General features: G+C 36.6%; 1 protein-coding gene across 2 annotated transcripts in view; it reads right to left on the minus strand.

Moving 5' to 3' along the window:
* Window positions 1-9762, minus strand: part of cntnap2a (contactin associated protein 2a) — a 332490-nt gene extending 322728 nt beyond the window's left edge. Inside the window, exon 1 of one of the 2 annotated variants that reach the window (XM_024280015.2) lies at window positions 9014-9762. In XM_024280015.2, coding sequence (XP_024135783.1) covers window positions 9014-9113 — 100 coding nt within the window. In that variant the 5' untranslated portion in view covers window positions 9114-9762. The remainder of the gene's footprint in view (window positions 1-9013) is intronic. The other variant, XM_024280016.2, reaches the window with a different exon arrangement.
* Between the last annotated feature and the right edge of the window lie 4939 nt (window positions 9763-14701).

Here is a 14701-nt window from a genome sequence, read left to right on the forward strand (position 1 = left end):
ATGGGACTATCGGTAAGGAATAAGCCCGCCCCCACTTCCTATCGCCCATCTATTTACATGCTCTCGCTTATGGCTGCTCAAAATCCTAGCCTAACATTATCAGTGGAGCAAATATGGTGAGCAATACTGGAGCAATCAACCGAACAATTTTGAGCCTTGACACCCGTTCAGACAAGCAAACGTAGATCAAAACATAGATTGTCTACAAGAGTGCATCAGAATGGTGCGGAGCAGGAAGCTTGTGGTCGGCTGGTAGTAGCCTAAACGTCACAGCTACAAGCTTTTATAAATCATATATTTTTTCTCCTGATTCACAATAATTTGAATAAAGAAATACTCAGAAATGCAACTTTAAGTGTCATTTTATGTCCTCCATCAGTAGAAAAATGCATGTTAAAAACACCAAAAACACAATCTCCCGATGCCTACATCTATTTTTTATGTTTCTAGAGCATACAGAATTAGCCATCCATGCACAAATCTACTTTTGCATATTAAGATTAGCCCTAGAGTCTGATGTACAGAAAAATGTTGACATGGTAAAAGCCAGTGTGCATTTTACATTCATCCTACCTCCATTAATATGCTTAATAATATCATAAACATATCACTATAGCTGAAAAATCAATACAGAATCACATTTAACATTATAAATGCACGCACCACTACAACACAGAAGTCTTAAGTTACATTTGAACACAACAGCCCTGCAGCCTCACTCTCTTTTGCAAAGTCCTAACTTGCAGAACAGTAACAACATTCACATTAATGAAAACTGTGGACGAAACAACAAACCAGACCAACAAAAAGTCCAACAACTAACTCCAGTGAACAGAATGCACATCACCCATAGTTCTCTTTGTAGCAACCAGGATTATTACAATATTTAAAATAAAAATGAAATATTTGCACTCACCAATGGGGATCTCACCCCACTTCACCTTCTGGTTTAAAAATAAAATCCATCTTTTCTTATCCAATTAATGTGTAAATGGCTGTGATGTACACTTTATCTGTGCATTTGATTTCCTTTGACCTTAACCTTCTAGCTGGCCTTGTTCTCATGGACCTTAGATATGATTGGTTAGAGCAACTGTCTGCTGGATTATAACACATCATAGCCTGCTACGTGGCTTCTGAACATTTCATTGAACCGGTCAACTCTATGGTTGAAAAATATTTGGACAAACTCCTCCTCAATGTAGAGAACTGCCAGCAGTTGGATCATGTGGACATCGTAAATAACAACCTCTATCTTTTGTATTTGAAACTATGTAACTATGTATTGCAGATGAAAGAGGTACATTTAATTTAGAACATAGTTGGCTCAAAAAACCTTCCTTATGACCCATCTGACCATCACCTGCTCTTGGCCCCTCTTTGCATTCTGGGTAGTGTAGTCACGCCACATTATATGAGATGTATCCTATGAAAAAAAATAGAGCATTCCCTCTCCGTTCATCAATAATGCACCTTATGATCTAGTGCGCCTTGTGGTCTGGAAAAAGAAAATAGTAAAAAATGATTGAAACAGTATGTCATTGAACAATCACATCTTTAAAATGAGTCAGATACGAGTTGGACTTGTCAAATACAAGAACAGTAGAGATGGGTCGTTTCAGGGAAATGATACTTTTTGTTTGTAGATCTGAAAGCTTTTGTGGGATCCAAAGTTTTAAAGGTTAAAAAGTCACTCCAGTATGGAAAAATCCTGCCTATGGTTTAACTATTAAGGTTCAGGAACTCTCAGTGGGTTTTGGAACTAAATCTTGCAACAGAAGTTGAGCTCCTGAGATTTCAGCAGGCTTAGCAAAGTTATCTTTTTACAGCTCAGTAAAGTTTTGCCTCCAGCCAAAGAACTGTTGTTTACTGATTTCGCATGGCTTCACTTTGTTTTATCAGCAGTCTTTTTTATAGCTATTTTTTTTCTTTATTTGATTCTACTTTTATGTTATCTCTCTCTCTGCATACCCTTGACAACATGAGTTTATAATTTGGTGCCTTGGGGAATACATTGCTAAAACTAAACGATGAACAAAAAGAAACAACAAAAAAAGAACATGATATTTAAACAAGAAACTTATCAGTCCAGTTCTACAGATTCTGGTTCATTCAAAGAAAATAGAGCACTAATGCAATGCCTGCACTTCAGCTGAGCGATGGATGTTATTAACATGATAACAGCAAATGACAAGGTGCCAGAGAAAATTTTCACTCTATAACTATCTACTCTTGAGGTGTCTCTCCTCGTTCTTGTAGCTTTCCTGATGAACACCCCCCACACCGTTTCGTCCTTCTCTCGACTTCCTTCTATCTCGCCAGCCGAGCCAGAGCCCCCCCGTCCGCTGAGTTGGACAGAATCTGACAGGTTCTAACGAGAACACATTCCACTGGAATAACTTTGACTCATTCTCCATTCACCCGCTCACACACTTTCCCTCACAGTGTCACATAAAATTAAGCATGGAAGTGCCCATTTGTGCCCTCGGATGGAGTATTAAACAATTAATGTCCAGCTCTGACCAATGTCAGTTTGCCTCTCAATTTGTGGACCCGAGTTCAGCGACACTCGGTGAACCGGTGCCCTGGGCGGGTTTGTGTGTCCACGGGAGCCTGAGGAAGGCAGAGCCAGTAGGAGTTCAAGGGAGACAGTGTGAGCTGCATAGTGTGCGCCTCCGAGTACTGTATGAAGGAGCAAGTGAACGAGTTACGCTGCGGACATCATTAAGAGAATCATGCTTCTGGCTCGTCAGTACACATTTGAATCAATGTGGCCTTGCTCTCGTGGAAGAAGAGTGATATGCCCTCAGCAGTTGTTCGTTTTGAGAAAGACATTTCAGCTTATTAATGAAACAGACTTAGCATGAGGTGAACAGTTTTAAAAGAAAAAAAGTGATTTAGTTTGATCTAAAAATAAAATGAGAACTTATAAAATCATGAGTGTTTTGGTCAAATTAAATTTTTGGGGTTTATAATTTCTTTTGAAAACTGAAATTCACAGGTTAATTTAGCTTTCTGGAGTATTTTCCAGAAACATAATTGTTGATTAAGTAGAAAAAGAGGTGATTGATGTATCAGAAACAAGTGTCAATATGATGCTACATTCACTCCGAGTTTGGTAACACGCTTTCAAGCGACCATTTTCAATTAAAAGTCTTTGTAAATGTGTGTTAATATGCATATCGGGCTTGTTTATACCTCAACCAAAAGTGACATCCATTGAAATTGCATTAAAAGTTGAACAAGTTGACCAAATAGGGAAAAAGTTTGCCGCATTCTTGAACACACGTCACATGCTCGATGTGTATGGAGCTTGAGAGGTCTTTTTGTTTGACTTTTTGATGTGCAAAGTAAAGCCTATAAAACACCAGACCAAAGTACAAATAGTCAGACCAGCATCAAGAGAAAACTTCAAAGTAAAAACCAATTTGATTTAGTATTTTAGAATGAAAACATAAGAACATTTCAAAAGCACCATCAGCAGATGATACGTATGATCCATCTAAAGATCAACCATATCCTGAATGATAGAAAAAAATAAAACAACTTTACATTCAAGTCACTGTACCAGCCCCCAGAAATGTATTTTTTTCCATCTTATTCATGATCTGATTTTGGAAAACGGCTGGATTCTCTCCACCACATCCAACTCATTCTTGCTGCATGTGAAGTCGCTCTATCACGTGTTGAAAATCCATTTGCTACTTTCTTGAAGTCCCACTCCAACCATATTTTTCTTCCTATTGTAAAATATTTTCAGTAGGATTATGACGTTTTTAGTTAAAATAAAAAAAATAAAAAACTCATTTTTTAAGACAAATTTTCTACACAGCATCAGTAGCTTATTATAAATACAATTCTGGGTTACCTTTCTGTCAGTGAGAGCTCTGTTTGTATGCTCATGTGCAAGCTAATAGCCTCAAGCTAACATTAACGGTGCAAAAATAACAATGAGCAATATTAGCTCAATCCAGATATACTCAAAAATTAAGTTTTAATGTGTAAATTATTTTACATAGATCGTCTACTATGAAAAAAAAATACATATTAAAAACACAAAAAAGATGATTTTTATTAGAGTGGATCTTCAAAGAGGCTGTGCAGACTGTTAAACTGAAACCCCCTTGCTAGCAAAGTTGAACATTTTCTTTTTTTCCTTTCTTTCTTTTTTTTTCCCAGAGATACTGGAACCTAATAAAATATTGAATATTGTTTGACATTAAGCTGGTCCGTGGCCTCAAAAAGGTTGGAGACCACTGACGCTGAGTATCACAGTCACAATAAAGCAGAGCTGTGAGTATCTTCCAGTCTGGGATTGTTTTGCCAGTCTGAGATTGGACACCAGCATAGAGTTAATGCCACTATGATCTAAGAGAAGCTGTACTCCATTCTCTAAAGTGCACCTTTGTGGAGAAAGATCAACACTGCATTGCTGACTGTCATGGACTTTTCTGTGCCGTTATGTGATTTAAAGTTCAATGACGAGTTCTAAAGGCTTGAAGAACGACAAAAACAAGCCTTCTGCGATAGCAGGAACTTTTAAATAATGGAAGATGATGCTGATAACATTACATGAAAGAGGCACGCCAGATAACAAACGCAACTTACAAGCAGCGGAGATTAGGATGACATTTGAGAGGGGGAATCTGCAGCTTCATCATTACGGGTTTGTGTTTTATCACTGCCATGCATGTCGTCGAAAATGTTCCCAAATAAAACTCACTTTTTTTTTGCTTTAACACAAAAAATACACTTCAAAGAGAAAATGATTCATAGGCTGATATCAACAACAGCTCTGAGACACTGTGAGAGGACAGAAACACACACAGATGCATCAAATTAGTCCTCAGAAAAAGAAATCACAACTTTATTTTTAATCATGCACATTTGTAATCAGGAGTTGAAAGAGCCAGGATGAGAAAGGAGATGAAAAAAACTAAAAAAAAAAACTAAAACAGAGAGGAGAAAAAAAATGGTTTGGACCAGATGATAAAACCGCAGAGGAGAGCCGAGCGAGGATCGACATAATTAGAAATACATGGGGATAGAAATGATGAGAGAAGCTGAGAGGGGAAAGCGGTGAGGAGAGATAAATCATTTAGGAAGTTAAGGCTTAGACCACTGGAAAAACCTGTGTTTTATTGTATTTTTAAGACAAAAAGACCAAGTAAAAAAATAGAGAGCAAAGAAAAGATTATATTCTTTTTGAAAATAAGGGGGAAAGAAAGTTAAGAATAAAGGAAATGGGCAATTTAAAGTGGGTGGATACAGAGAAGATCTTTTTAAAATAAAAAAAAGTAAACCTGGTGTACGCATCACTCATCTCAATGAGTACACACACATGCACACAAACAGTCAAAATATAGTACCACACCAAATTTGGAACATCTCATATCTGCCAGCCAGTCAGCATCCTCCTGTCTTAATCCAATCATTATCATCACCCCCTAATGGGACATATCTGAGAAGCGCACAAGACGGGTAATAGGTTTACCTGTGCAACAGTAAACGTGTTTACCAAATTACAAATTTAATTAAATTTTTTAATCAGGGACTGATTATATAACAAATATGATTTGTTGGTTGACTAGGAACGATGCAAGGTTACAGGAGGAGATTGGGAGGGCATACCGGATGGTTTGGTTTCACCAAAGCTTTCCTTTACTGCAAGAATGTTACAAATTCTTATAGTGTTTGTCTCCAAATGAACATCATCATGAAGTGGGAGCAGAAAATCCACACTCGGGGCACTTTTTGTCAACCCAGGCTGATATTTGTGTCAAGTCGCCTGGTGGGCATCACAGGATGAAAGCACACTAATCTCATTCTGCATCAACCAGACTCTCATAGTGACAGTATAACCAACATTCCTTTCTACATAAAGAATGGAAAAAAAAGTATTGATTAAAAAAAAAAAATGTTTCTAGAGTCCCACTGCATTTTTAATGCATAGCAATTCCGAATTGTGGAGGGTTAAGAAGATATCCCTCTAAAATGTTTACAGGTTAAATCATTTTAATTGTAAAAATAAAAAAAAATAAATAAATAAAAAAGAAGAAGAATCCAAGCAAGTGGAGTTGAACCTTGCCTTGACACTACAATTCAGCAAAACCCAAAACGGGTTAGTGGATTGAAAAGACAGACGGTGCAGCTGAACTTCAAGGACAAGCAAAACCTTCTATTCATTAGTGATGTACTTATGAGGTTTACATAATCCTCGAGATTTTTTTCAAGGAACCTCCTTACGACTCTTATAGCTGTAAGGAGAAGACGCTCCTGTCTTTGTGCCTATAGATCAGAGAAGTCCATTTAACTTAAAAAGAAAAAAAAAAAAGTTCTGATTTTTTTCTTTTGATTTTGTAGAACTCTTACTAAAGAAAAATGAACAAAAAGTGAATAACACAAGTACCTTAGGTATTCTCTGAATGTATAAAAGTAGTATTTTTTTTCTCTGAAAAGTGGTTTAAAGTCGCGATACAACTGAACATTGATTTTGCGAGATTTTTTTTTTTTTTTTGCCCAATAGTTAGTCAAAAACTAAGTACTGATGACATTAATCACAATAGAACATTTTTTAGCATATGGTGTTCACACTGGACAAGCAGGGAGGGGCTTCTTCTTCTTTTTCTTCTGTTTACTAACATGTCTGCCACCCAGTTGGAAGAGGCTTGGTATGAAATATTGAAGCGGTGCAAATCTCGTAAATTGTTCCAGATTTTTTTCTCTCACAGCTCTATTCCGATATATGTAATACTTGGTCTCATACCATTCTGGCCAAACACAAACCGCCATTATTCATTTTCCTCCATAATCAATTCATAAAGGGTTGGCACTTCCATGAGTTAAAGGGGACGCCATCCATATGTCACTACCAAAACCAAGTCCCTGATTGGTCAAAGTTCTACATGGTTCAACTTTTAACACCGCGACAGCACATTTTGCACAAAACAGTCATAAAAATGCATGCAAACGCCCAAAACACGTTATTATAAAGAGTTTTCATTGGAATTTGATGCTTGAACGATCATATCCAAGGGTGGTATGATTATAACTTAATAGTTTAAAAAGAAAGAAACCACCTGAACAGTCTTTTCCAACTGAACTAATTCACTCTGAACATGTTTGTCTTCCTTCCAGGTTAGTTTTTGTCTCAGTTAAAACAGTAGGTACAGTATATACTCTGTATGATCTTGTGGTCAGAATCTCTAAAAATCCTTGCATTTTAGTAATCTGTTTGCAGCCTCATTTTCCTCCCTTTGCTCTGATTTTATTAAAGCTTCTTTTTTTGCCGGACCTCATTCGACTCACTCCACTTTTACTTGTTTGTTTCTCATTTCATATAGCTTGAATATCCTTCTCTGACCTCCAGAAGACTCTCTTCCCTGTCTGTCAAATGTATGCATCTCTACCGCATGTTATGTGGGGCTGCATAATTCATACTGAATTGATCTGAGCAGACTGGACTTTACTTAAAGTAAAGCTGAACAATTCTGGAGGACAAGCCTTTGATAAAAAGAAAAAAATCCCTGGATTACTGAGTATGACTTTTAAAATGAACATGAAAAAAATGCATAATAGTAATGAAATGTTTTCAACTTATTTTTTCACAAAGGATCAAAATGCACAAATGTATAAAATGCACAAATGTGTAGAAAAAGAATTACGTGTTGTAATATTTCCAATGAAAATATTTTTTTTGTTAAATCATGTATGATAAAAACATGGCAACATAAAGGACTCCACAATGAAGGACATGCAGTAAGCAAAGAAAAAGAAAGTCCTGGCTAAAACATACCGTTATTCCCTCAGTAAGACTTTTAGCTGGACTACTTTCATCTCCTCTGTTTTGAAATCGATGACTAAACCTTTTTGGGTTCTTGCATTTTTTTTCTGTTTCATTGACCAAAATGCAAATGTGTTTTTGCTGGGAATCCTTCAGTTACGGCACCCTTTAATTTTTTTCCTTTCCCACATTGATTGCTCATTCCCCCCTCCCAAAAAATCTATCAATCTGGTTACATCTGCCTTATAAATGTCTTTTTTCAAAGTTATAATTTCATCAATGACATTTTAAGAAAATGTAAGTTTCGATAAATTTCCTATAAAACACTTGAATTTGAGAATTAGTTGTACACAGTTGTGTCCCATTTCCTGCTAACAGGGTTTTATTGCTAACACACACACAAAAAAAAAACTCTTGCAACTCAATTGAAACAAAGTTTCACTGGGTATATGAATGTGCGCGCGGATTAGAGTATCTGTCATCCGCTGTCAGATAGAATGATAAATGATGCACAAGCCAGACACATCCATGCAGGACCGCAGAAAACCCTGGAGATCACCAGAAAAGTGTCTTATAGTCCACCGTCAGAGACTCGTTTTCACACAGCAGCATCCACATAACAAGGTTGGGGACATGGCTTTAATTGCAACATATTTTGAAATAATTGGGCAGAGTTTTCAGATTTCTTGAGAAGAAACTACACTGTTGGGAAAAACTAACATTTACAGTTAGTAGAAAGTCCAATTTGTTTTTGCAGAAAAAGTTTTAGAAAAAGAAATACTAGGAAAGACACCTTATAACTACTGCAGGAATCCTTCAAAATTACTCAACAAAAACAATAAAAATAAGTAAAAGTGCAAAAAGCATGAATACAATCCTCCCAATTCAAAAGCGTTTAAACTGGTGAGTGAAAGGAAAAGAAATTTCCATGCACTTTTGCATGAGCATTGAATTATACACAAACACATCTCCACACCGCCGTGCCAACAACTAATGCAGCCTTAATGTATTCTGAACCCCCCGCAGTCATTACATCTCTGCGCTAAATCACTGGGTCAGTGATTCTGAACAGGACCGCGTCAACTGGGAGGGTAACCCCTCTACCCATCTCCCGGAGCTCGCAGCTATAGCCCCGCAGCCGCAGGTAACCAGACTCTGTGGCTGCCCACGGTCTAAAAGTCTCATCCGAACGCACGAGTTCAGGAAATATATATATAAAAAACAACTTACGGGTTGTTGGTAAAGCTCCACGCGCACCGCTGACATGGCAAAAAATCCAGAGCGCGGAGCACAACAGCGCTGGGTTCTGAGCAGGACGGCGGTGGCGCATCTTTGCGGCTGGCGAGCGGGAGCGCGGAGCGCGGAGCTGCGGGGCGAGCGCGCCGGTGAGGTCCGTCAGCCTCGCAAAGCAGTTGAGGACTGACAGAGAGGAGCCCGGTGCAAGTACTCTCACTCTCCCGCTCCCTCCCTCCCTCAATCCCTCTCTCCCTCTCTCCCTTCCTGCCTCCTCTGCCTCTCGATGATGTAAGGATTGCGCTGCCAAACAGGATAACCAGTGCTTCAAACGGAAAGCAGTTATCCCTACTGCGCTCCCTTATTTAACAACATGACAAAAGGAAAAACAGGAAAAAAAGAAGGAAATAGGAAAAGCGAGGTTCCACCTAAAAGGAACCAGAACAACAGAGATTTAAATGCACGACCCACTGAAAGCCACGCAACTATTGTTTTCCGCTGTCCAGCACTGATGCGCTGTCCATGGTGCTGAACTATTGTTTTCCGCTGTCTAGCATTGGTGCGCTGTCCATGGTGCTGAACTATTGTTTTACGCTGTCCAGCGCTGATGCACTGTCCATGGTGCTGAACTATTGTTTTACGCTGTCCAGCACTGATGCGCTGTCCGTGGTGCTGAACTTCTCCCACTGTTTGTGTCTCACTGTACGTCCATCGCTCTCGCAGCCAGACAGTGCCCCCCTTTTCCTCTACGAGGATGTGTGGTACTATACTCAACCTCTGCTCTTTTTTTCCACACCTTAAGCCCTGACACAGAATATACACTCAATGCCATGATTTCTCTGTGATGCTGCAGTCTGCTTTCTCAACTGGACTATTTTTTTAGTGTTATTTCAAACACAACATAAATACAAAAACAGATATAACCCAAGAACTCAACAACAGAACAAATAAGATAGGCAGAAGCTGTGGTTTATTGAGTCTACTCCTTTATATCCCATATACAATGATAAAAGAAATATATATATATATATATATTATCATAATTATCTAAATGAAGATTTATCAACCACCAGTATGTCATTATCAAATCTTAATAAATAAATACCCAGGGATGCATTACAATAATCATGACCACCTAACTATTATCCATTGAGATTTTTTTTTTTAAGTAAAAATGATTTATTTTTATTTATTTTGAATCTAACTAGTGTTTGGACATTGTTTTAGTTCTGAACATGGACAATTCTATAGTTTTATGCCAGTTACTGTAGTGCAGAATATTTTTAATATTGTTCTAAGTTTAATGTCCCCCTCAATCTGTATCCTCCTATACTACTCATTTCTCTACTGTAAATCAGAGTTGTCAAAAGGTATGGCTAGCAGGCGAAATCTTCCACTTTTTAAGTGCTTGGAAGATAAATAAAGGGTTGTCTGATTGAGGTTATATATATATATATATATATATTTAATTCAAAATAGGTTTTATAATTTATTGTCTGCATTTTAAAGCCCCACTGTTATCATATTTTGATCTATTTTAAAAGCGTTCTGAGTGGTCTTTTAATGATGCTTAAACAATTTTTAGTCAAAAAAAACTAAACAAAACTGTGTTGTGTGCGGGACTTGTGGCGGAAAGTAAGTCCGTCCCCCTTCCCCCCATCAATCTGTTTCTACTCTCTCCTACTAGCTTACAGCCCCTCAGTAACTCCAACCCGGCATTGTAGAGCTATCCAGATGTACAGTTTTAAGCCAGATTTCAGCTCAGACAAGAAAAACAAAGACGTACATGGATCTATCTGTGTACAAGAGGATAAATCAGAATGGAGCAGAACAGGAAACTTGTGGCCTGCTAATTCTATTTGTCATGTCACAAGTGTATACTTTTTCTAACAGGATTTTTTGCCTATTTATTCACAATGATTTCAATAAAGAAATGCAAGAATTGTAATTTTAAGACAAATAATCTTTTTATTTGTCCTTCAACATAAGAAAAAATGCCACAGGTACATGTTAAAAATCCCCAAAACGCAATTTTCATCAGACTGGGTCTTTAAATGTTTAAGCTTGATAATGTAACTGATTGATTGATAGGTTTATTGGTTTAGGTTGCAATTTGCATAATTTACAAGTCAAGTCTAATCGCAGTTTTTCTAATATTTTAGAAAGCTGCGATCATAGTGAAATTGATCTATTGTTTGTTACCATATCCTTATTGGCATTTTTATAAATCTGAATTAGCTAGGCTATTTTCATCAGGTCTGGAACAACACCACTAGAGAAGGATTTGTTGCAAATATAAGTAAATGGTTCGAGAATACTGTGAATGAATTCCTTAATAAGTACATGTCGATGTAAATTTTACATTTGATGTCACTTACAACAGGTATTTCTTCAGCCAATTTAGTACCAACATTTACAAAGAAATTGTTAAATTCATTCACAATTTTCTCAATAGTCACATTATCTTTTTTAATGCATCTTGGACAACCTTTTAGTCCTTTTACTGCCTGCCCAAACAAGCAGTAACGCACACACGAAAAATATATAGTATTCTTAAAAACATTTGTTGTGTGAATCACTCACTAACAATCTGTTGGATTTTGCTTTGAGTGAGTACAAACAATGTTACTAAAATTATGTTTTCAAATCAAGATTTTTTTTTCCTTGAGCAGGCAGGTAAAGGGTTAAACATTTACAGTTACAACAAGACTGCCGTAACGGTTAGCTTCACAGTATTCAAACAGAGGATGCATAGTTGCGGGGGCATCCCTCTTTTAATTAACTCAGAACAACTTATGACCTCTAAATCCTATCACACCAAAAATGTCAAGAAAAAAAAATCTCAGTTCTAAGGCTGTAATTAACATGCCCACCCATAGAAAAGTACACTGAAAACTGTAAGAAAGTCTCCTGCATGAAATCATCTAGCAATAGCAGCATCATGACTTAAAACATGCACAAAGAGAAAATACTCCACAGAACACACGTATCATTTATAGGGTACAAAAACTGAGTTATAGGCAAAAAAAAAAGACAAACGTACGACAAGTCTCATATGGAAATTGAACTTCTGATTGAAAATACAATAAAAACATGTAGATTTTGACACAGAATCTATCAACAAGGATTAACTTTGTGTTTAGAGACGACCCTAAGAGTATTTATAGAAGGCCTCCAGCAACAGTCTGTGTACATCACAAAACCTCTGGGGACAGATTTGGATTCAACGTGCAAACTCTGCAGTGGTTGAAAAGGATGCCTGAGGCCAAGTCGGCAAAACCAGGGTGCAAACGTGCTCCTTAGTGCTAACCATCTAGGTAGCACAGCTAATAACTACTGCTACCACTCAATGTATTGCTAAAACTAATCTTAGATTAGTCTGACAATGTATTTTTAATTAAATATTGAAACAAAATGCTGTTTACCATTCGGCGTATCCTGTAAGAGGTCCCCACAGCGAATCAGCTTTCACTGATCCACACACTTTGTTTGGCAGAGAGTTTTATACTGGATTCCCTTTCTGACACAACCCTGTGTTTTCCGAGCTGGGGACAGGCACAGGGAGACCCAGACTCACCCCTCCTTTAACAAAACCATCATCATACATTTCAAATGTTAGGTGGGAAACTGATTTTAATGTTTGTGTTCTAAATATTTGGTTCATGCAACCTTATTTTAACAATTATTTTGTATTTTATGTTCATATTACAAGTATTGAAATTAAATTGATTTATTTATTGATTGATTAAAAGCATAGATTGTGAAAAAATACAAGACAAAACACACATTTTTCAAACTCATTACAGAAATAATAAAATGCACTGATTAGAAAATAGCAAAACAAAGACATATTTATGTCACATTTGATTCATTAACTCATTGAATTCATTAGTTTTTATTAACTAAAGTTAAGTAGAGTTTGATTGATTGCTTGAAAAGGACTGGAAGAAACAAATGTATAAAATGACACTGAATACTGATACTATATTGGTGACGTTGCTATATTATTGTAAATTTGTTTTGGAATTGTTGTCTTAAAAATCTTCTTAGTGGGACATATTAAAGAAAAAGGAAACACAAGCACAACAAAACCCTGATTTGTCTCTTTTCTAGTTTTCTCTTTAATTCACACAGCTACTGTTTTGCCTCCAACATAGAAAGTTACTGCCAAACATGGTTAGAAACTACTCAGTCCTTAAAATTTTGGCAACAATGCACCAACATGTTTTGCTTCCTTCAATTTTCTTTAAAGCCTGCATCACTGAACAATGATTAAGTGTGTTTGATGACTAATAATCCCATGAATTACCACTTGAAGCAATTAGCCTTCATTACCACAACAGCCCTTTACCTTAATCCATTCTTTACACCGAAGTGACTGTCTCCTCTGGTATGAATCAAACTGCAGACGTTTCTATTCATGCACAGATATTAGAAATGACATTACATGTTTCAAAAAGCACAAAATAAACACAAAACGTTTTATTGTATTATGTTTCTTTTGTTGAGGATCCTATTCAAATGAAATACCAATAGTTTTTTTTTCTTTAAATGTGGTATTATAGAATAATTTTTGTAATATACATTTTTTGTTAGTTAAATGTATAATAAAATACAAGACTGAGACTTTTGCCAAATAAAAATGTTTACTAACTAATTACAGCAATCTATACTGAACATATTAAATAGAGAACATGTAAATAAATAATGCAATATTGCCATTGAATTAATAGGAAAACAATAACAAGTGCACAAAAAAAAAATAAATAAAAAAGCAAGTTCGTTAACACTGTAATGAAAAAGATTATAAACAAAAACAACCCGACAAAAAATCCTGCCATTGCATGTAAATGTGTGGTATCAATCTCAGTCTTGACCTGACTGTACATCTCGATTAACCTTTCAATTGTTGCCATTTTAATTGTTTTTTATTGAAATTTAATTTTATTTCTTATTCTTACAGCTCAGGTCTCCCTTGAAAAAGAGATCTAATCTTAATGAGATTTCCTGGTAAAATAAAGTTTACCGGTAAATAAAAAAATCTATTGATACTTCACCTTGGTATCGATACTCAGATAGATACACCCATCCCTATTATATACCTTTCGGGGTCTCAGGGTAGCTGGAGCCTGTCTCAGATGAAAATATTAACAATCCATCACACAACACATTGAAAATCAGACTAATAAAAAAGATCACTGACTAAAATAAACAATGTGGTGTGACCTGACAGAAGAGAAAAAACCTGACCTGACAAAGTTTTCATACCAACTGAGTTACTGTTGGACGATGGTGAGGTACACCCTGAACAGGTCGCCATCCTATTGTAGGGCCACACACTCAAACAAATACATAGGCACACAGGGCCAATTAGAGTCACCAATGAATCTATGAAGCATGTTATTGGACAGGGAGAAAACACAGGCATGCACGGGAGAACATAAACTCATGTTTCAGTGGGGATTCGAACTGGAATCTTGAGGCGAGAGCGTTGACCACTGCACCTTTGTGCAGCCAATAATAACAAAAGTATAACACAGAAATTTTATATACCATCACTTTCTCTTATAATAAATAAAAAAAAGTATTCCAAAAAAATATATATAAGTGTAATGCAGAGTTTCCTGTGGTCTCAAAGAGTCTGTTGAATCCTCCACTGGTCTAATTTCAAAAGTTTCTATTGTT

Source organism: Oryzias melastigma, linkage group LG20 (assembly GCF_002922805.2).
Source record: "Oryzias melastigma strain HK-1 linkage group LG20, ASM292280v2, whole genome shotgun sequence".
NCBI classification, from domain to species: Eukaryota; Metazoa; Chordata; class Actinopteri; order Beloniformes; family Adrianichthyidae; genus Oryzias; species Oryzias melastigma.